Genomic DNA, 21122 nt, shown 5'->3' on the forward strand with positions numbered 1-21122 from the left:
CTGCAGAGTTTAATCAATGCCTCAAAGACATGGCAGCGCTATAAAGACTGTTTATTTCCTTTCTGCGCATTTATGAATTGTTAATGCAGTCAATACATATTAGCTTCATTTGTTGTTCGGTTAAAATGCATTCTGAATTTTTCAAGCTAAGAGTTGCCTTGATATCACTTTTTATATGGTGAAATGTATGAGTCCTTGCAGATTCATAAGGTTTTATTGATGGCTAGAAAGGCAAGCATAATTCCTGCCTTTGTTTATTCCAACGTTACAGAATTATTAAGAGTTGACATTGCAGTGCTTATTTCCTTGGTATTGTATGCATTTTGAATTTTCTTGAGTTAAGCCTGAAAAAGTAGATGCATCAGTAGAATCTAGTAAATAGCAACAGTACTGCAAGAGGATTTCAAGCTAGAGCAATGCAAGGAGGATACTCTAACAGCAAATTATCCATAGACAGTAAACATCTTGGAACAGATCGTCCCTTACCTAATGGTACCAAAGTCCATTGAATTACCCAGGAGACAAGTTTGGCCCAGTATTAATTTGCAGCAGATGTTTGACTAACTAATTATTTGAAAGAGCTTGAGTATATTGCAATATAATTACTCGATATTGCAGCTTACTGCTTTGAGGGCTTGTTTTTGCCTTACTCATGTAACACAAACAATACTGCAAAAAGCATGGTGTAAGTTTCCTGAATGATTGCTTTTTTTCCCTGAATATAAAGAAACAAGAATTGCAAATCATTAAATGATTGCATCTTATAAATGAAGTCAGGAATTGACTGATCTGTAACCTACACTGTGGGCAGATGCTGTTTTGAGCCCTGATCGCAGTCAGTCTCTCCTCCGACATCACCCACCTCCATTCTTTTTCCTCCTTGGTATCCTCTTCTCTTGCACACTGTATCTGTACAGTGGCATGGCAGGACCATGCTGACCCTGCAGAGGTGCTTGGTCCTTGTGACTGGTATGTCTAGGGAAGGTGCTGGGGCTTACACCTTCCTCGGGAGCCTGCGTAAAGATCCGAGTTTGCTCCAACATCAGCTGCTGTTAAATTCAGTTGCAGTTTCCTTACTGTTGCTCTCAGTTTCTGAGTTCCAAGGTTTTCTGGGTGTGTGGCCATAATGCTGCAAGCATTTGAATGAAGAGCAGGGGGAGGCCTACGGCCAGGCCCTGAGCAGCTCAGCATGCTTGCTGAGTTACAAGAGTGTTCTGGAGTCAGAGAGGGAAAAGTTTATGAAGAGGAATGAAAAGAAATTGGGGTACTTTGCTAAAGTGAAAGGGATTTCTTAAGAAATACAACTGCTCGTGTGTTAGGGCACAACCTGTCTTTTCACTAGGGAGAAGATTGAAGAAAGTTCATTTGATAATAGTTTATTCCATAGCAGACTATTTTGCATTTTACTCTAATTCATAGCAGACCTCTCATTGCTAAGGACAGGATATTTTACCAGATAGATGGAGCGCTGATCTAAGCCACCATGGCAATTTCTGTGCTCCTATTAACAGAGGCTTCTGTCATTTCAGTGACAATTAGTAGGCAAATCCTATTACAGGAATAAGATCACCTAATCCTCAACTCTAGTTCATGCTATTCACTCTGATAGGTGTTTAATTATAAGGATTTTGCAGGCTACAATACTCTGTACAAAAAAAAATCAAAAAAATACAGAAATTGTGTTAGAAGACTTCACTTACAAATGACAAGTTAGACATCTGCTACTTCAGAATTATTACTCTAACCCTTTTAATTGGCATAACTACTTTTCTGTGTTGGTCACAGTGGCTTTTAACAACTTGTGGTAATATAGGAAAGCCAGCAAGGTCTGGAGTGGCACAAGCTGTTTTCCTCTCTGCTGCATTTTTAACTTCTGTGCCCACCAGGTACATTATCCATTTGGTGCTCTGATCCTTTCAAATTTATTCATTAGGTGTACCTAAGAGAGAGAAACAGGGAATGAGTGAATGCCAGAGAGCTTGGGCTGCAGACTGCAATGCACTCCACCATTAAACAGCCCATCAGTGCTAAAACAGCTCTTCTCTGCATACTGCAGCTTGGTGCACACTGGAGTGTGTGGCAATTTCTCAGCAGTGAGGAAGTCCATTTTTATTTAACAGAACTGTTGATACTGTCTTGTTTGGTTAGTTTTTGTATTTTTTGTATTTTTATTTTTTTTTATAGACAAATGGCCAACTCCAAGAAATAGGAAATCTATCCAAAGTCAGGTGAGCTATGGGCAACCTGTACTTTTTTTTTAGTTGGAGCATAGGGACACGAAGGATGGTGATATGTATTAGAAGAATCCCTTTCACTCTTGCATACACCATCTTTAGGAATGCGTTGTTTGCATAATAAATCTTGGACTTTGTCCCCTATGTAGTTTAAGTAGCACTTCTTTATGTGACTTAATTCCTACTCCTCTGTATTTAGAAGTTTTGCATAGTATTTAGCACTAGCTTAAATCCACTACACTTAGAGTTACCAATTAAATCTGAATGCTAGAAGACCAGGATCTTCTTTTTTCTTGTTTGGAAAATGGCACGTAAAGGTCTACATTGCAAACCTTCAACACAGAAGTGCAACTTGGTCTTAAAAGCTGCACCACAGTGTAAATTAGTGTAATGAAATTAAAGATTCTCACTATCAGTGCATTTTAAAAATCATAATTTCTCTATGACAGAGCTAGGACAGCTGCTCTGAACCTCTGTTACCATGGTGTACATGCTGTTCCCAGTCTTTCATTGTATTAATTGTTCCTTGGATTCATTTCATTGTAAGCTGAAGGTGTGCTGTCTTGGGCCAATGCTCTTTGCAGTTACTACAATTAAACCTAAATTAAAATAATTAAAAAAACAATTAACTGCTCTTCAAAAATTATTTTCATATTTTTTGCAAAAATGTATTTATTTTAGCAGCTCACATTACTCTTCTTCCCCCTATTCTTCTGCAGAGCCATGAATGCACTTTCTCTGTAGCTCTTCCAAATACAGGTGTCAGTAATATGATTCTTTGTCACACTTGGTATTTTGTTATCCCAAAACTCTAAATCTGTTCCTTTTCTTTTCTGTGTTATCTTTAACATCTTCATAACAAAAGTGCTGCAAAAGCTATTGGAGAAAGATCAGTCTGTCTGACAACATCATTCTTTGCAGTCTGGTAGATTTTGTATAGAGGCTACCAGCTCTGTTATATGAAGTAGCATTCTCTTTAACAAAGGAGGATAAGCATCAGAAGCATCTAGGGAAAATCTCTGATTCGCAGTGCTGCACTGTGAATATCAATTTTAACCAATAATAAGAAAAAAAAAACCCAGGGCATCTCCTTTTGTAATCTGAGTTCCACTCTGCTGAAAAATGAGGGCTGAAGGAAGTGAAAAATACTCCGGACAAAATGCAAAGGAAGTTGATGAAATAGTTTCTATGACTTCGGCATTCTTTGAATCAGGTTTTCTGAGGCTGTTTTTCTAAGGATGCAGGTAGATGAGTCTTCACATGCATTAGGAGCATACATAACTGTTGAGGAAATAAGGTACTTATATGTGAGTGGGTAAAGCAATCCTGTGCCCCCAGCGCACAGAAGGTTGAAGGCCGAGATGTTGGTTGGAACCTGCAGAGAACAGCGGAGCTCTGTGCTGTGCGTGCTGAAGCAGGAAGGTCAAACCAGCAGGAGCATGGGGTGCTGCCTCTGGCTGCTCATGCCTGCTTCCAGGAGGGCTTGCCTGGCTTCTGGGCAGTGGGATGGCCACTGCAGCTGGCTGCAGTTTGGAGCAGGGAGAGCAGAGGCTGTGTGTCTTATTTCCAGGCTGTCCGTAAGGGATTTTAACCCAGACTGGGCATTCTGAAGCTTTTGTTATTTCTCCAGGTAAGTTGTTACCTTTCTTTTGTTCCAAAAACATAGCTAAATGTTAATGAAGAGACTCAGAAGATTTACATTTTCTGTAGGGGTAAATGGGTTGGCTGTGAGCACCTGACATGCATCTAATATGCTCCCTGATAAGTCATCCTCAAAAGTTCCCCCAGTAGAGACAAAACAAATATAGTGTGGCTTCTGTAGAAATGGAATGTGTTTTTTTTTCCCCCTTGAAGCCCAGTGAGGCTGCAAAAAGGACCACTAAGTGCACTGCACGTTCATTTACTGCTGATGTGGGTCCTGCACTGTCCTGGTACTTAACACAAGTTTTTAGCAGCATGAGTGATTGTATCTGGTGTGGAGCACCCCTAATAGTACACAATCGGGGAGGGCTGGGTTTTACTTTACTCTTCTTTTAGAGACCTCTGTTTTGTAGATTGAACCAAATGCATAGCTTTAGGAGCATTTCTGGCACTTGTACCCTTATAGCAGTAGTTTCTGCCTTCATTTAGTCTGTAAACCTCTAAAACTATTCTGTGCAGGTATAGACTTCTTTATATTGAGGACGTTAGGAGTAAGCTTACTTTTCTTACCAGCTTTTTGGACCTTTTCACTATGTTAAAAGCAATCCATGGACTTCAGAGGTCCACAGACCATACTGATTTATTGACAGCTACTGCACTGAAGTGCATCGTGGAGGGGCAAAAACATGAGGATATCAGAGCTGCAGTCAGACTGGCTGCTTGGTGTCTCTGAACATCCTGCACCTGGGCTGTTTTTGTGTAAGGAATGTTGACAAATGTGGCTATGAGGGATCTGTACAAGACTGTGTGTGGATTGCCTCTGGAATAATATTTTGCTGGGGAGAAATCCCTACATTGTATCATCAAACTGTGGATGTATGACATTATCAGATGCCAGTTGTTGAATTTAATGTGAAAGGTTTAATTCCTAGTGGTGTGTATCCACTGCATGATAATGTCTTGTTCTAACAGTACCTACCAAGCCTCTGAGTAGTACGTGGTGCATCATTTTGTTTGCCATGTCCAGCAAAAAGCATCTATCATAATTTTCAATTTTACTGCCATCAATAATGTTTCCAAGTGCTAATTTCCCTGTAGTGCATTCACCCTGGACTTTGAATAGGCCAATGCAAACAGTATGTAATCTGTAGTTTTGCTTTCCGTTTTGAAGCACCTGAGATAGGCTTTTTCATAATTACTATATTTTAAAATCGATATCTAATTTACCACCTATATTATTCTAATCATAAAAACAGCTCTGTTTGCCTGCTGTATAATCACACTTTCACATTATTCAAAACCTGTTTTTATCTGGTGAACTTCTGACCATTTTTTCTTCAGTTTCAGATAGTTACTTAATTGTCTTGTTAACATGGATCATTTGATTTTATATCAGATTAAATTGCTGCCTCAATAGTTCATTTTTGCAATATGCTCTGCTGACAGAAAGGTACTGAGAATTTGAATGGATATATATCTTATTAAATGCAGATTTCATTAGCATATTATGTTAATATTCTTTTCAGTTCAATAAATCTGTGTGGCACTTAAAAAACTATTAGTTTCTCTATAAAGCTTTGGATAAACATTGTGAGGTTATATCTTGGAGTTTATTAGTTTTTGTATGTGTGTTTTAGTATATATTACTTTATGTATATATTTTTATATATACAGGATGTTGGCTTTTGAAAATAGTCTCCTGTGGGCAGGTGCTCACTCAGCTGCGGTGCAACACGTGGTCATCTCTCATACAGTGCAGCTGATGGTTGTTGGGCATGGGCTGGTTTACTGCTTTACATGTTTTGTGATATTATTTTGTTCGGGAATAGATTGCTTCAGAAAGGGTTGATATCATTATCTTAATAGAATCATAGAATCATAGGATCCTTAGAGTTGTAAGGGACCTTTAAAGGTCATCTAGTCCAACTCCCTTGCAATGAACAGGGACAAGCACAGCTAGATAAGGTTGCCCAGTGTCTGATTAAGCCTCCAGGGATGGGGCATATCTGGGCAACCTGTTCCAGTCCTCCCCATCCTCACTGTAAATGACTTTCTCCTTAGTCCAACCTTAAGCTTGAAGCCATTTCCCCATGTTCTTCCACCACAGACCCTGCTAGAGAGTCTGTCCCTTTCCTTCCTATAGATGTTGAAAGATATCCCCTTCTTTCTCGTAGATTTTGTAGATATCTTTCCTTTAGTTATTGAAAGGCCGCTATCAGGTCACCTCACTGCCTTCTCTCTCCAGGCTCAAGAGCCCCAGCTCTCTCAGCCTGTCTTCATAGGAGAGGTGTTCCATCCCTTGGGTCATTTTTTGGCCCTCTTCTGGATGTTAGCCAACAAATACATGTCTCTCCTGTACCGAGGACTCCACATCTGGATGCATTACTCCAGGTCAGGCCTCACCAGTGCAGAGTAGAGGAGAAGGATTGCCTCCCTTGACCTGCTGACCACGCTTCGTTTGATACCGTTTGACCACGCACTGAGGATACAGTTGGCTCTGTGGGTTGTGAGGGCACATCGCTGGCTCACGTCCAGCTTGCCAATCACCACTATTCTCTAGTCCTTTTCAGCAGGGCTGTGCTCCATCCTTAAATCCCCCAGCTTGTGTTGATAATAGGAATCATCCTTTTTACCTTTCTTAAAAATAGGTGTGGTGTTGCGTTTTTTCCAGTCACCAGGGTCTTCACCTGATTGCCATGGCTTTTTAAATATTATTGAGAGTGGCTTGGTGACCACATCAGCTAATTCTCTCAGGACTCTGCATGCATCACATCGAGACCCATAGACCTGTGGATGTTCATGTTCCTCAGATGGTCACGAACCTGATCTTCATGTACAGTGGAAGGGACGTTGCTTCCCCAATCCCCTCCTACCAAACCAAACATTTGAGGGCTGTGTGATGAGCAGTTATCAGAGGAGATCGAGGCAAAAAGGTTGTTAAGTACTCAGCCTTCTCCTTGTTTGTTACTGTGTTGCCTGTGTCACTCACTAGGGGGGTATGCCCTCCCAAACTTTCCTTTTCTGGTTGAAGTACCTGTAGAAGCCTTTCTTGTTCTTCTTGGCATTGCTGGCCACGTTTAGTCCAAGCTGGGCCTTGGCTTTCCAGACCCCATCTCTATACAGCCCAGCAGCTTCCTTATACTCTTCCCACTGTACTTGTCCCTCTTTCCACTACCTGTGCATGTCGCTCTTCAGTTTGACCAGCAGGTCCCAGTTCAGCCATGCTGGTCTCTTGCCTTCCTTTCCTGACTTGCTACACCTAGAGATGGAGAGCTCTTGCACACTGAGAAAAGCTTCCTTAAAGGACTGCCAGCTCTGCTCTGCACCCTTGCCCCTGAGAACAGTTTTCCAGTTTTGTTGACTAACTCCCCGAAGAGCTGGAAGTTAGCTTTCCTAAAATTTAGCATCCTCTTTGCCTGCTGTGATATTACTTACCTTTTGGTGTGGATCATTTTGTAGACTCTGTGGAGTTTCATTCTGCTTGGGAATGTGTTTCTACCTTTATGTGTTTTTACCCTTCCCCTTCCTTCGAAAAGAAAGGTTTTTCAACATTTCATTTCAAATATCTTGGTTTAGAAAGATCATTTTTGGATGTAAACATACTTTTCAAATTATCTTTTTAAAGAATTCTGCACAACTTCACCCTTAAGTGAGCTGGGCTGCAATCAAGCTCTGTGAATGCTGCTCATCTAAAATAACGGAAAGGTGAAAAACAAAAACCAATTAAAAAAAAAAAAAAAGGAGATTTATGAACCTGACAAATATTGCTACAAACTTTTGTACACATCGTATTTATGGTTTTCTTTGCTGCAGTAGATATTCAATAGAGCTGAGTGAATATCCAGTGACTAATTTCATCACAGATTTTCCAATGGAGAGACTGTTCAAATCTCTTTTGGATATTTCATTATTTTTCATTTATTTTTCTCATTTACACATTCATTTAAGAACAGTAAAGGTACTTTGGGAAAGATTCTTGAATATACCCTTAAAAGTCATTATTTTCTCCTTGAATCATCTTGCCTGCTCTTGATGTGTGGAGAAGGGGAACGCCACCAGGGCAGGCCGAGCTGAACTCACAGAGAGCTGGCAGGTGCTCCTTGGCGTTCACACTGCAGGCCTAGCAGCCCTGTGGGATCACGTGAGCTGCCAAACACCTTCACAGCCTTTGAGCATTCGATTAAAAAAAAAATAAAATCACCTGAAATGTATTAAGATCAGAAAATGCAGAGAATAAAACTAGAAAGCTTTGTTTCTCCTCAGTGTAAATTACCTACATGGCAAATTTGATTAGAAAAAAAGAAGCGGTGCTGTGTTTCCCGCCTCTGGGAGCCCTGCCGGCATCGCTGCCCTGTCAGCTGGCATCTGACACCGCAGTGCCCGCCGTGGGGACAGAGAGACTTCCAGGCTGCTGTTATTACTGCTTCTGTGCTGAGGGTAAGAAAACCCTATTGCCCTTGGTACCCGATCTTGCCCAGAGAACTGTGCAATAGTTAAACCTGTGGCAGAGAAAACAAACCAGCTAAATCAACCTGCTCAGTGAGTTCATTAGGCTCTACCTAGGCCTGCTGCTAAGGAAGAGGGCGTATTTTAGCTCTGTAAGATAGAACAGCATGAAGGGAGAACAAAACTGGAAAATACAGCGCGCAGCTCTTCCTGGGCGCTTTGTGGGAATGCCAGGCCTGGCCTCTCAGCAGCTCCGTCCATGAGGTGAGGGCTGTGGTGGTGGCTGAGCCCTGCTGCTTTCTGCCCCTGCTCTTCAGTTGCTGTGGGACTGATTTCTGTCTGTGGCAGCAGCCCTATCAAGAGTTATCTCTATCCATTCCTGCTTAGAAGTGAGTTTGCTTCAACGTGTTTATTTATTATCAGTGCCAGTTTTCTCCTCATTGTGATAGAGGAACGCCATCAGAAAAAATGACTTGTGGCCTGCAGAACCTGAACAAGCCCTGCAGGCTGCCTGCTGCCGCGCCTCCTCAGACTGCAGGCTGTGGAGAAGACTAATGCAGCCGTGCCTTCACGGGATCTGTGTCAAGTTACTGCCAAAGGAGGTTTCAGCTTGTTAGATGAAAGAAATAGGGACAGACTCATGTAACTGCGCTAAGAAAATGCAGTCGTTACACACAGCTGATTAATGTGCGCTTAGGATTTCCTTTTCCCAAGGTAAGCCTTTAACTCCAGGCGCCTTCTCCACTGGGACAGGAGATGGTAAATATTTTGCCACTATTAAGGCCAGTGTCAGTGTGTTTGCTTCTGACTGCTCTAAGTAATTGCAAGAATATGTTTTTCTTGCTAATTAAAGTTGTTTTCATAGCAAATGGGGTTTCTCTTGGAATATTAACTATCTGCCCTTGCATGTTTTCACATCAGTGTTTAGTTGCTAAAAGGACAGAAAAGGTGGGCACCATGAAGATTAAAATATTCAGAATTCCTGAAATGCAGCATCAGCGGTTCGTTGTGAAACATCTTCCATTATAATCATTACTATCTGTTTGTGGTGGTATGGAGGGCTGCAATCAAAGCGGGCTGAATGCTGTAAAAATTCATATAAATGCACCCCTCTGAACTCAGCGGGAGGCAGAGTTTGACTCACACTCCCTAATTTGAGAAATGTGAAATCTAATTAATGTTACACTGCAACAAGAGTATAGAAGAACTGAGGCAGATGTGTGCTTTCGCTGTGCAAGGCAGCTACAGGGTTGGAATAGACATCTTCAGATGAGGAAAGGTGAAGAAGGACAACAGTGTGCAGTCTGCCATGTTGCTAAGAGGGAGACTGCAGCCTGCTCAGCCCTGCTCCTGGGGCTGTATTATGTGAGACATTTAAAAGTCATAGTTCTTTCTCCATAGCAAAAATTGTAATAATCAAAATATACAGTGGAGCCGGTGCTGCAGCAGTTTCTCCTCAGATCTCTGCAGTAAACAGGGCGGGCTTTGGCTTTGCTCAAAATCATTTGGAGTGAAAAGGAGAATCTTCTGCGCACTTGGAATGGATGATGGTGATGGCACAGCCAAGACTAATATGAAGGGAAAATCAAGTTCAATTCGGCCTTTGAAGTTAGAGAGGAAAAAGAGTAAAATTCACTCTTCTGTGCTGCGGGTCTCCCTTTCCTAATCTGTGATTTCACAGAGGATTCTTTCATTGTGCCACTGAGCTCCTTTCAGGAATTGCCCTTGGCTTATTAACTTGCTTTACTTGTTGTCCAGTTTCTGGGGGAAAAGGCTGTGTTTGTGTGTGGGTGGTATTATTTTAGAAGGTGTCTCAGTTAATTATTGTCTACTGGAACATCACCTAGGATATATTCTTTTTCTGTCGTGCAGCTGCATACTCATGCATTTAAAGGTAACTCTTCCATAGTTCATTAAATTGTGTTGTGGTGAACTTATCTCCACTGGGTCTCAATTAAGAAATGAAGCCAGTGCCTTTAGAGGAAAAGGCAGAGAACAATCAGAATATACTGAATATATAATTTGATCTCTTGAAATAAGCAAGAGGAAAAATATGTTTGGCAAATGCTAAGACAGTAAGAAGGTGTTGGCTCTCACAGATTTGTGTATGGAGGTAGAATCTGATTAGATCATTGCTGTACAAGAGAAACATTTAATGCTTTTAAAAATTTAAGTTCTAAGTTTGTTAACTACTGTGAATTTAATGTAGCAAATATTCTTTTTCCTCCCCACTTCCTGTCTCTCCATTTTAGTACCCCTGGGAACTTCAGACACGCTGATTCTGTGCCTATTGTCTATTAACATTAATTATAAAATTGCAGTGAAATTTAATTAAGCATTTTTGCTCTAATAGTAATTTGATTTCCCTTTTTAGTGTTTAAAATATCTAGCAAAACTGGTCTCTGGATTTCATTTCTACAAAAAAGCCACCACCACCACCAAGAACCCTTCAAACTCATAAACTTCTCTCCATTAAATAAGTTCAAATGTGAAGAACAGTAAAGATAGTGATACCAGCTTTTCTTTCTCATACCTCCTTCACTACCATTCTTTGTGTGCTGTACACACCTTTCGTTTTTCTGTTTCTCTCCCACTTGCATGTTCTTCTTTGCTAATGGTAGAAAGCTTTTATAATGGTTTGCTAAAGGTTCATTTTATTTTTCTTCCACAAAGTATAAGTAATTCCAAGAACCATTCTGAGCTATTTACTGCAGTGCAGATACTGGTGAGAAATGCCTATGGAGGAGGCAATACCACTGCTGGTTTAACATGGACAGAACACATCATCAATATATATGTGTTAAACGATTCCTGACTTTGTACTTTCTTCATGAACTTAATTCTCTTCAATAGCTTGAAAATGAGCAGCTTATAGATGCAGAATGGTTGAAATTTTAATTAGGTTGTGACTTAAGGATGCCTCCTGTTTCCAAGCTACTAACATCTCTTGAGCTAAATGAACGGGTTTCATTTTAACAGCTTATAGAAAAAAAACCCTCTTGATTGGTTGGCAGTATTAATCATGGCCATTCCCTGTGTTTCTCCCTTTCCATTTAAGTGAACTTTGTGTCTGTGGTACCCGTGTTTGTTCTGGCCTTCTGAATCCCCGCCTCGTTCAAATTCCCGCTGACCCAAGTATTCAAGAGAAATATGAAACAATTATGAACAACGTTAAAGTAAAAATGAGTACAGGATTGCTTTGCTCTGATACACACTGTACAAAAATTATAGTGTCTCCCTGAAAGTATATACGTGTACATTTGTGACTACTTGAATATCTGCCTTTTCATTTGTTTACAGATGAGTAATGAGTGGAGTTTGTTTTCTTCTGTGAGATAAGCATCATCATGCTTTTCCTAGCAGCCGCATGCACAATTAGGAGGACCCAATTAAAGTTGCATTCAGTTTGCACAAAATGACGGCGATTGCTGTCTATAATTTCTCCTGTGGTTTGACTTATGGGCATTATGCACTACAGAACTTTATTAACAAATAAAGTCAAGTCTAACAAGTCAAGGAAAAAAAAAAAACACACCCAAAGCAATCTGAGAAACAGTATATAGGATCTTGGCCATTGTGCACTAGATACAGCTTGAAAAAAGGAGCCACTTCCACCCCCTCAAAGAGCCAGCGTGCAAACTTCAAGTTTCCTCTGCTTAGGTCTGTAGGGTTTCTCCTCCTGGCCACAACAATAAGCATTGTGTCTGTCTTCTCTGTTTCCATGTAAGTGGGACTGAAAGTCAGCCACTGACTACAGCAGATACAGGGCATCCCAAGACACCTGAGGATTTAAGCCTAAAATAATTCTAAAGCTAAATATACCTTTGCTTTTTCCAAGCAATATTTATGTCATCATTACATAAATGCCAGTGCTGGGCTTTGAGTAATTGGCGTATCATTATGCTGAGTGGAAAGGTTGGATGGGGCTTTGAGCAGTCTGGACTAGTGGAAGGTGCCCCTTCCCCTGGTGGGGGTTTGGAATTAGCACTTCAGGGTCCTTTCCATCCCAAACCATTCTATGATTCCATGAAAGAGAAATGCAGAGAAATACAATATAGGAGCAGGGCATTGGAGCAGTTTCGTTCATAGTCTCTGCTCTTCTTTTTCCTCCTGAAGCTGTTCGGTTCCCACTGCTCCATTAGGGGGCTTAACATCCCCTGATGTTCTTCCAGCCTGTGCATTGCTCATTGTGTACATGCATACATACAGGGTAGTATGACATGTTTTGCTTTCATAGTGTAGGGATACCTAAAGTCTGTAGATACTGTTCTATTGGCTAATGTGCTACAAAGAGCAAAACATCATATAGCCAGTCCCTGCAAAGAGTTTTATGATAAAGCGAGTAGTTTTCAACTAAAAAGCAGGAACAGAAGCCCAATAAGACTCAATTTCTGTGGGTACGAACAGCCAATGGGTAGCAAATCTGAAAAAAAAGAGGAAAAGAGCCTTAATGTGCAGAGGTTCTACTTAATCACCACGCAGGTCTCCTTATGTAGCTCAAAGCAAAAAAGGGACAAAGATGGGACTTCATTCTATGAAATGCAGAATATCTGACTCTCATACAGCAAAGCACTTCAGGTATCTGAGGAGACTGAACGGTCAAGCCACTCGGTTGGTAGTGAAGTTCTTTTCTGCTTGATGCTATGAGCGAGCATTGTGTAGGATAGGAGCTATACAGAGCATGATTTAAATCATTTAATCACCTTGCATATGTCAAGTGGTGATAGATCCAAAACCAATCACTTGCTTTCAAAAGTAAGTACATTATTAATTCAGAGAACATGATAATGATGTCCACAAGAAGTTGTTTGGCTTTTTATGCTCTCATAGGTAACTGACAGTTTTGATGCTGATACACCAAGAAAGACATAATAGAGAAGAAAGCCACCTTTAATTTCAAGCTTCACTAGGATTGTGAGAGGAAAATTAATGTTTACTAACTGAAAAAGGATGATATTACTGGAGAGAAGAAGTTTTGTTTAAGCTGTTAGGGGAACAGTATAACTTTGAGGAATGGAAATGTACACAGTCTGTTATAAAACAATTTTAATAGCATAAAATTTAGAAAATCCAGAAGGTATTTTAAACTTACATAAGCTTCTCAAAGTGGTATCAGGTTTTAAAAAGCAAGCAAACTAGACTGCCAGTTCTACTACCAATACCTTTCCTATGGAAACTTTGAAATAGCCTCATTTCTGAATGAGTCTTAAGAGGTGACATGAGGGTCTGTTGACCAACCGTTGCCCATTTCTGTAATGCTCCTGCAAATTTCTAGGGGAATCTCAGAAGCATAGAGGCTTGCTCCCTAGAAATGTACTTTCATAAAGCTGCCATTCTTGGAGTCCTCTGACATATCCCAGTGCTGCTGAGTTTTGCTGGTGATATGTTGCCAAGCACCATGAACGAATGCAGCTCTGGGATGGCAGGTCACTTTTTATTTTGCCAGACACAACAAAGAAGTGTCAACTTCTGACATTTTTTAAAAGTAGGCTTTAAAAGAAATATCAAACATTTTTTTAACCAGTCAGTATCTGAGAATAAATGCTCACAGAAATAGAGGGGATAGGGAAATTTGTGGAAGTGGAAACTGTACTGTATGGTGTGAGTCTGATTTAGCACTGCATCACTCTGGTTTTATGCTGATAAATACATTTGGGATTAGGTGACAGGGACTTTATGCTATCAAATAAATGGGCATTGGGTATGAGCTCAGGCATCTAATGTGTGTGCAGCACTGCAGTGGGATTATAACTGCTGCCAGTCACTGGTCTGTGGGATAATCTCGCAGATGAAATGCTTTGGTCTTGCATTTTTGTTGTAGGATCTTGCAGTCCTTAGGTACGTTCAATCCCCTGCAGAAACCCCCTGTGTAGTAGGAAATGGAAGCATTTAGCAGGCAACTTGCCTTGCTTAACACAATAACACGCAATGTCTGAGCAGTAGCACAGGACAGAAAGAACCACAGATGCCATACACCCCAATTGCACAGGCTAACACAAGTGCTCAGCCTCTGGGGAAGCACTATGGTTGACAGGAAATACTGGTTATGGAAATGGTGGCCTGCAAGTTATAGCTGAGAGCTGTATCTGCTTTAATGGACTTCCCTATTGACTTTTCAGCTGTTAAAACCATGTTAACATAAACTGTTAAAAAAATAAAAGGAGCGAGAAAAAGAAACAAAAAAGTTATGACTTGATGTAGAGCACATTAACAAATGCTTTATTTTTCATAAGGCTGCCAAGGAGATGCCAGAGTCATGAAAACAGGGAAAAGTGGTATAGAAAACAATGTTTGCATATTATAGGTGATAAAACAGGTGATAAGTGATCGCTTTCAGCACTGAACTCCATTTCTCTTGAACAAGACTCCACTGGCAGCGTGGTGTCTTTTGTAACCATCTGGACAGCATTTGATTCCCCTTTACTGGTAGACTGATGAAGCTGCTGCCAGCACATCCCGGTTTTCAAAATAGCCAGGTTCACAGTCAGTCTGAAACAACCATTTCAAGCAACAGAAAAGGGAGTATCAGATTAAGAGTATCAAACTCAGAAGACCACATTTCCATCTCAAGTGCCTTCCTTCAGCAGACAAGAAGATCTTTTCCTTTTACTCCCAACAACTGCAGACCGTTGGGAACTAATCTGCTTACAGGGACATTCCTTTCTAGGGGAAGTTCAGAGGATGCGACTGCTCTTAAGCTTGTGGAAGCTAGCCTTACAGGAGTGTCTGACAAGTGCATCGCAGGGCCCACTTGCCTCCTGTACCAAATCCTTTTGTTCTCCATTTCTGCTGGTTCTGTTAGATGAGGCAGAGTACATGGCTCTCAGTTCATAAAGAAAACAAGTTATAAATTGTGGGAAAATTACTTCTAAAATTATACATCACTGCCAGTTCATTTTCAATTGTGTTTATAAAAAAGTTTCCAGTATAAAAAACAAGTGGTACAATGTGCACCAGGAAAGTATTATGGAAATTTACTGCTAACATGGAGATATGCATATGCCTGTAATTTGTGACTAGGAAGGTGTGTGTGCTCTGAATGAGTAATTAAGAAAAAATCAGATATAATAGTGGTATTTACTCTAGGGCTACTGCATTATACAGAAGACTTCTGCGCTGTGGCTCTCTTGTGCCATCAGGTTTGCTGTAGCACTCACATGCAGGCCCTTCTGACTGTCATCTCTCCTTCCTCTCTCCCCATCCCAGCGTACTCTTGGTAAAGCAGAAAATAAAGGGGATGACAGCACTGCGTTCAGAATTGGTAGATGAGGGAAAGAGAGCAATCTGTGCAGAATCTAAGTCAGATGAATTTCAGGCTCAGTTATATTCTTGCTTGACTTTCAAATGCTGGTACAGAGTGCAAACCCATTTCTATTCTACTCTCTGTTTTCACCCTTTTGGAGCTTCAAACTTGCGACATTTAAGATGTGGAAAATCCTTTTACCAGCTCCCACGGGAATGTGCATCTGTATATATTCATCTTAAAAGGTTCAACTGAAAGCTTAGCGGTTTTTGAAGTCAGTAACCATATGGCTAAAACAAAAGAGTAAACATTAACTGTTTCCCATGGACTTAATCACCTCAAAGTAATTTGCTGTCTGAGTATAGGTTTACAGAAATATTAATGCTGTTTTTCATTTGGTGCATTTTCTATAACAAAAATAGATGCCATTTTAGAGTACCCCTTTGTTTCTGGCTGAAGTTTGTAGAGCGCGTTCCTAAGTGCAGTGTATGTATTGTATCCCTGATGCATACGGGAAGCAGTTCGTCATGATTGGTGACTCCACTCTTAGTATTCACGACCACATGCCAGCCCACAGACTGGCAGTTCTGCAGCTCTGAAGTTCCCGTAGGTGTTTGTAATCCAGTGCCGAGCTGTCAGGATGGCTTCAGTCTCTGGACTCTTCTCTCACTACTGATTTTGTTTGTCCAAGTGATCCTTTCTTGTACCACCCAAATGTAGCTCCCGCAAATCCAAGTTCTTCAGTTGGTGATCTCAGACACTGCATTGGCCCAGAACAAGGCTATAAAGACACTCATTAGTCCAGTCAGCTCTTCTATGGTCAGTCCCAAGAGAGAGGGACTATGTCACTATGCCAGAGAAGCCCCTTGGTAGCCGCAGGGCCTGGACAAGCCCCTTGCTGGCTGGAAATGGTTCCACCACAAGCACAGCAGTGCAGTCGCTGAACATTTACTCGCTGTAAAGTTCTTGTATGTTTAATATCCTATCATGGAAAGGAGATTTCTATATGCAAGAATTATTAGCATTAGGGTAGGAATGTATGTTTAAGTTTTCCTTGTGCACCATGTGCAAATGTGTTAACTTACCCCCCCTTCCAGTTGTTTTTTTTACTGTTTCTATTTAAGCAAAGTTTTATACACCTATACAGGACAGCATTACATTTCTGTTTGATGTAATACTGTCTCTCATTCATATCAGTGCTGAACCCACTCCCCTGCTTCACCCTGCGTTCTTCATAATAACAGCACTCTCCACAGAAGCCCAGAAAATGTCTGTTTTAAGTGAAGTTATTGTCCCTTTAATGACCACAGGAATATCCACAGCATTTTATGTATTGGCTTGGGAAATCTGTTCTGCCCACCCTAAGTAGCTGTCTGTCATAAATATATCTGCTCACGATACACATTATATAAATAAAACTGTACAGGCAGAATGTTTCTCAATCACAAGAAAGGCTCTACACCCACTATCCAGAGCGCATATACTTTGTAAGCATTGGTTTCCAACAGATAAATGTAATCAAGGTTTATATGCTCACAGAAGCCAACAGGATGGGATTGTTTCACTCGAAAGATCAGAAGAAAATTGTAACTAATGTTGTGGAAAATTACTTTGGTATTGCTTTCTCAGTACAGCATCACAATTAGGTAGCAATGTGAAGCACAGGGAAAGAATAAATGAATAGTAACAAATCAACACAAACAGCTACTGTCAGGAGTGCTTTGCTCAGTGAAAGTAATGTAAGCATTACTTAAAGTTTTATGACTGTGGATTTTATACTGGTTTAAGTAGTACATCAAGGTCTCACCATCATGCTTGCTAGGACTAAAACAATCAAGAGCAATTTCCGGAACAGACAGATAAAGCTGAAATACCAAAGTATTTTTATTAATCTTGTTTCATAAGTTGTACTATCTTAAATTAAAGATGACTGAATGTACTAACAGTGAAGAATGCCCTTTTGGACAATGCAAAACTCTCCTATGGTGCTTTTCAGTGCAAAAGAAACGTTATTGACTTTTCTGGAGTTTTCCTCAGAAGATTCTAAGCCCTGCAAATGCACTTTGCTGCACAGTAACTACATGGGAAATGCAAAACCAAAGGCTAATCCAATAAAGCTCTGCCATGAAAAATCTGTTGTCCTAAGTAGCTTAATGACACATGCATTTTTTCAATTCTATTGAGGCAGCAATCAGACAAGCAAATTATAGCAGTATCCACTCTCCATTAGAAAAAGACCCCTTTGAGGAGAAATGCTCAGATGAGGGAAAGGGAAGCATCTTTTTCACACATCAAAACATCTCTTGTGATTGACAGATTTTCACAGGAGGCTGTCTGGCAATGAAATATGCCTACTCTCTTTGTAATGAAATGAATGACTGTTTTTCCTATGTCCTTTATGCTTCCTAATATGTTTTTGTGGTAACTGGTATCGTTTTCAGAAGGAGTAGAGGTGAGTTTCTGAGTCCACCACGAGCTGAAAGCACTTAATGCACATGAAAATCACCCAAACAGAAATAAGACTAATTGTATGGAGCACCTTTTACTCAAAGGTGCAGTCTGATTCCTGTTAACATAAATTGTAATTGAATGTGAGAATCAAGCAATTCATCACACACCTTTGGCAGTAACAGCATTGCTGGGATGTTCATTCTGTAGCTACAAAGAACCCTACTGACAGCTACTGAATACATCAAGGGAGGGAAGGGAAGAGGACCTGAGTTCAAACTTGCCTTTATTTAAATGTGCTTGGGTGTCCCACTCAACAGTTACATCCTCTGTAATAATTTACAGTATATTACTCTCAGCAGTTCAAGAGGTATGTGACAGAATAGAGTTCAGGAGTTACTGTTCTGCTCGGCTTTTGTCTTGTCATACATTTGGATAGAAGGATGTTGTTTGTGCTTGGGAGGGGAGCTAAGTGACCTAGAGAAAGGAAACTTCAGAGATTGCAAGGTAGGTAAAAGTGACCAGTGAGGGCAGGATGGGGGAGAAAGAGAACAGGATAAAAGCCTTTAGGAAAACCGGTGAAACCTGTTCAGAGAACAGGTAGCTACAGAAGGTAGCTCTTGTGCAGAAACATATTTTAAGTCCTAGCGGCTGTCTGACCAGGAGTGCTACTTTGTCTTAGAAACGGAATTTGACTCACCATCAAAACAGATCCAGCTGAGGCAACTGGAGCACTGCCTGCTTCTGCCAGGGGTTTCCCAGCCAGCAGGCTAACGTAAAATATATTTACATATGTTTTATCTATATTATACTATTTTATCTATTATCTATTATTATAGTGTTTTATCTATATTATACTATTTATCTATATTATACTATTTATATATAAAATATGTATATTTAAAATATATATATTTAAAGAGGAAAAGATCCTTTCCCTGTCGTAAATCCTTGGGGATTTGGGTCCCTGCCGTTACTGAAGGAGATATGATCTGATCCTATAGGATCTATCTAAATTCCATAGGTTGTGGTACAGCCACACTGAATATGTGGCCAATAACAGTATGAAGGTGAGTCTGTTCTCAGTGTAAAACCACCCCACGTTTACTAAGTGGAAAGGCAGGTCCTGCACAGTGTGCACCTCCATAGTGGAGTTATCTCAGAGATTTCTCTCCACTACACAGTTTGTGCAATCACTATTTTGGGCATTAACCATACGAGCTGCTCCAGTGAGCTTGTATGGCTAATTTGGGATGTGTAATTTCTGATTTTTGCTTTATTTTCCTATTAACTTACAGACCTCATAGCAGCATTGATTCCAAATGAATATGCGCAGTACTGTCAGTTTTAATCTGTAAATTATTTTGCAGCTAAGTATACAAAAACAAATTAGAAAAGCACTGAAGTGACTGGTTAATTCTCTGCTTTCCGTGACACATTGATGATTCATTATATCTACAGTTTCAACTGAGTGTCTGCTTTCAAAATCCGTGTGCAATTGGACTAAACAATAAACATATTATAGATTGTTTAGTGACATGGAAATAAGTGCTTAATAAACCTGGGCACAGAGATTAGCACATAATGCAAGGACTTCTGCTAAAGTGTAATGTAATTTTGTATTTGGGTTCAGCTGTTTTAAAAATGTTACCAATATTTTATCTTGAAAATATACACAGTCACCTTGACTGTGCAATGAAGTCGTCAGTTGAATTGACTTTTTATAAAGCACGTATTCAGTCAAAGGAGAATTTCAGTGCATATATGAGCAAACACAACGACCGAACCTCTGCGCATAGGAGTATTATTACGAGCTGAAGTAACTGTGCTGACATTTGTCTAGGCTCTGAACCAGCCTTCCCTGCAGCCTTAGTCAAAGAAAAAGTGACTGTAAGGAAATGAAGGGAAGTCTTGTGCATTTTCACACTTCTTACATGCCCACTGCTTAAAAGGAAACCACTACTTCAGCATGTAGTTTTCAGATCCTCACATGAATGTGGAGTGGGTTTTTTGGGGTTTTTACTGTTTAAAGTTACTAACATGAGAATATGGCACACTTACGAATGGAAATGGAAATATTTAATAGAAGTTATGCACATTAAAGGAATATGTCTTCAAATATTTTAAGCTTCTTGCATGACTTATTTTACGCATCTCTTGTCTTGCATCTCTATGAAACACTGAATACCGTATTTAGAGAAGGGTGTATGCAGAGTTGAACCTTGACAGAAATTCTCAGTCCCAGATTTACAGTGGTATAACTGGCAGCAGAAGTTGGTCTCCACTTTAGCAGACAATTAACTTTATCCAACTGGACCCAGTACACCTTGGCAAAGATTCCTGCATAATCAGTCAATAGTTTCTTGGAACTGCTTTTCATACAAACTCTTTTTTTCCTTCTTTTTGTGGTCAATTAACCTCAAAATAGCCTTTATTAAAAAAAAAAAAAAAAAATTACTTACCTGTGTTCAAGCAACCTATGTGGAAAATGTAAACATGTTAAGGGTACAAGGGTAAAAGTCTAAAACACTGAACATGAAAGAGCGACTGAGTCAACCAGAAACAGGAGTGCTAACCTGGTGTCTGCTGATGAACTATTTCTTCTGGATCCTGCAGGTGAATGAAGACAACAAGCCCAGCTGCTCCAAACAGCAAGATGAAGGAGAACAGACATGTCAGCCTCATAATTACTGTTCTCAGATCAATCCAGTTTGGACCCAGGAAAAGAACTGCACGCGATCTCCAGAGCGCTCTTCACTCATAGTCTCGTCCTCTCATCTGGAAGTCTGGCATAATATACCTACAAAAGGTAGAACAAAACCCTCTAAAACTTAACACTTACATTGTGTAAGGTGCATTAGTTGATTGAAGGTTTTTTTTTAGATCAAACAACTGATTTCCTTAGTATTTCTTAGGTAAGTTAATTGCAGTCATCAAGTCAATTTCAGCCCAATCAGTTTGTCTTTAATTATGTGTCACTGTTTTTAACATGTTGAAAGTACAATGTAGAATATCATCAGAAATATAACTTGGGAAAAACGATCATGCCATGATGGTAATTTGCAGAGAAACCCTCTTAATAGTTTTCTTTCTTTGAGTGAATCATACAT

At 40.2% G+C, this 21122-nt stretch overlaps 1 protein-coding gene across 1 annotated transcript in view; it reads right to left on the reverse strand.

Annotated features, from left to right (window-relative positions):
• CHST8 (carbohydrate sulfotransferase 8) overlaps nt 1-20697 on the reverse strand; it is a gene marked incomplete at both ends in the record, with an annotated part of 124906 nt that extends 104209 nt beyond the window's left edge. Inside the window, one exon of the mRNA XM_079541529.1 lies at nt 20589-20697. Coding sequence (XP_079397655.1) covers nt 20589-20697 — 109 coding nt within the window. The remainder of the gene's footprint in view (nt 1-20588) is intronic.
• Between the last annotated feature and the right edge of the window lie 425 nt (nt 20698-21122).

This window comes from Tetrao urogallus, assembly GCF_951394365.1.
Source record: "Tetrao urogallus genome assembly, chromosome: 12".
Lineage (NCBI taxonomy): Eukaryota > Metazoa > Chordata > Aves > Galliformes > Phasianidae > Tetrao > Tetrao urogallus.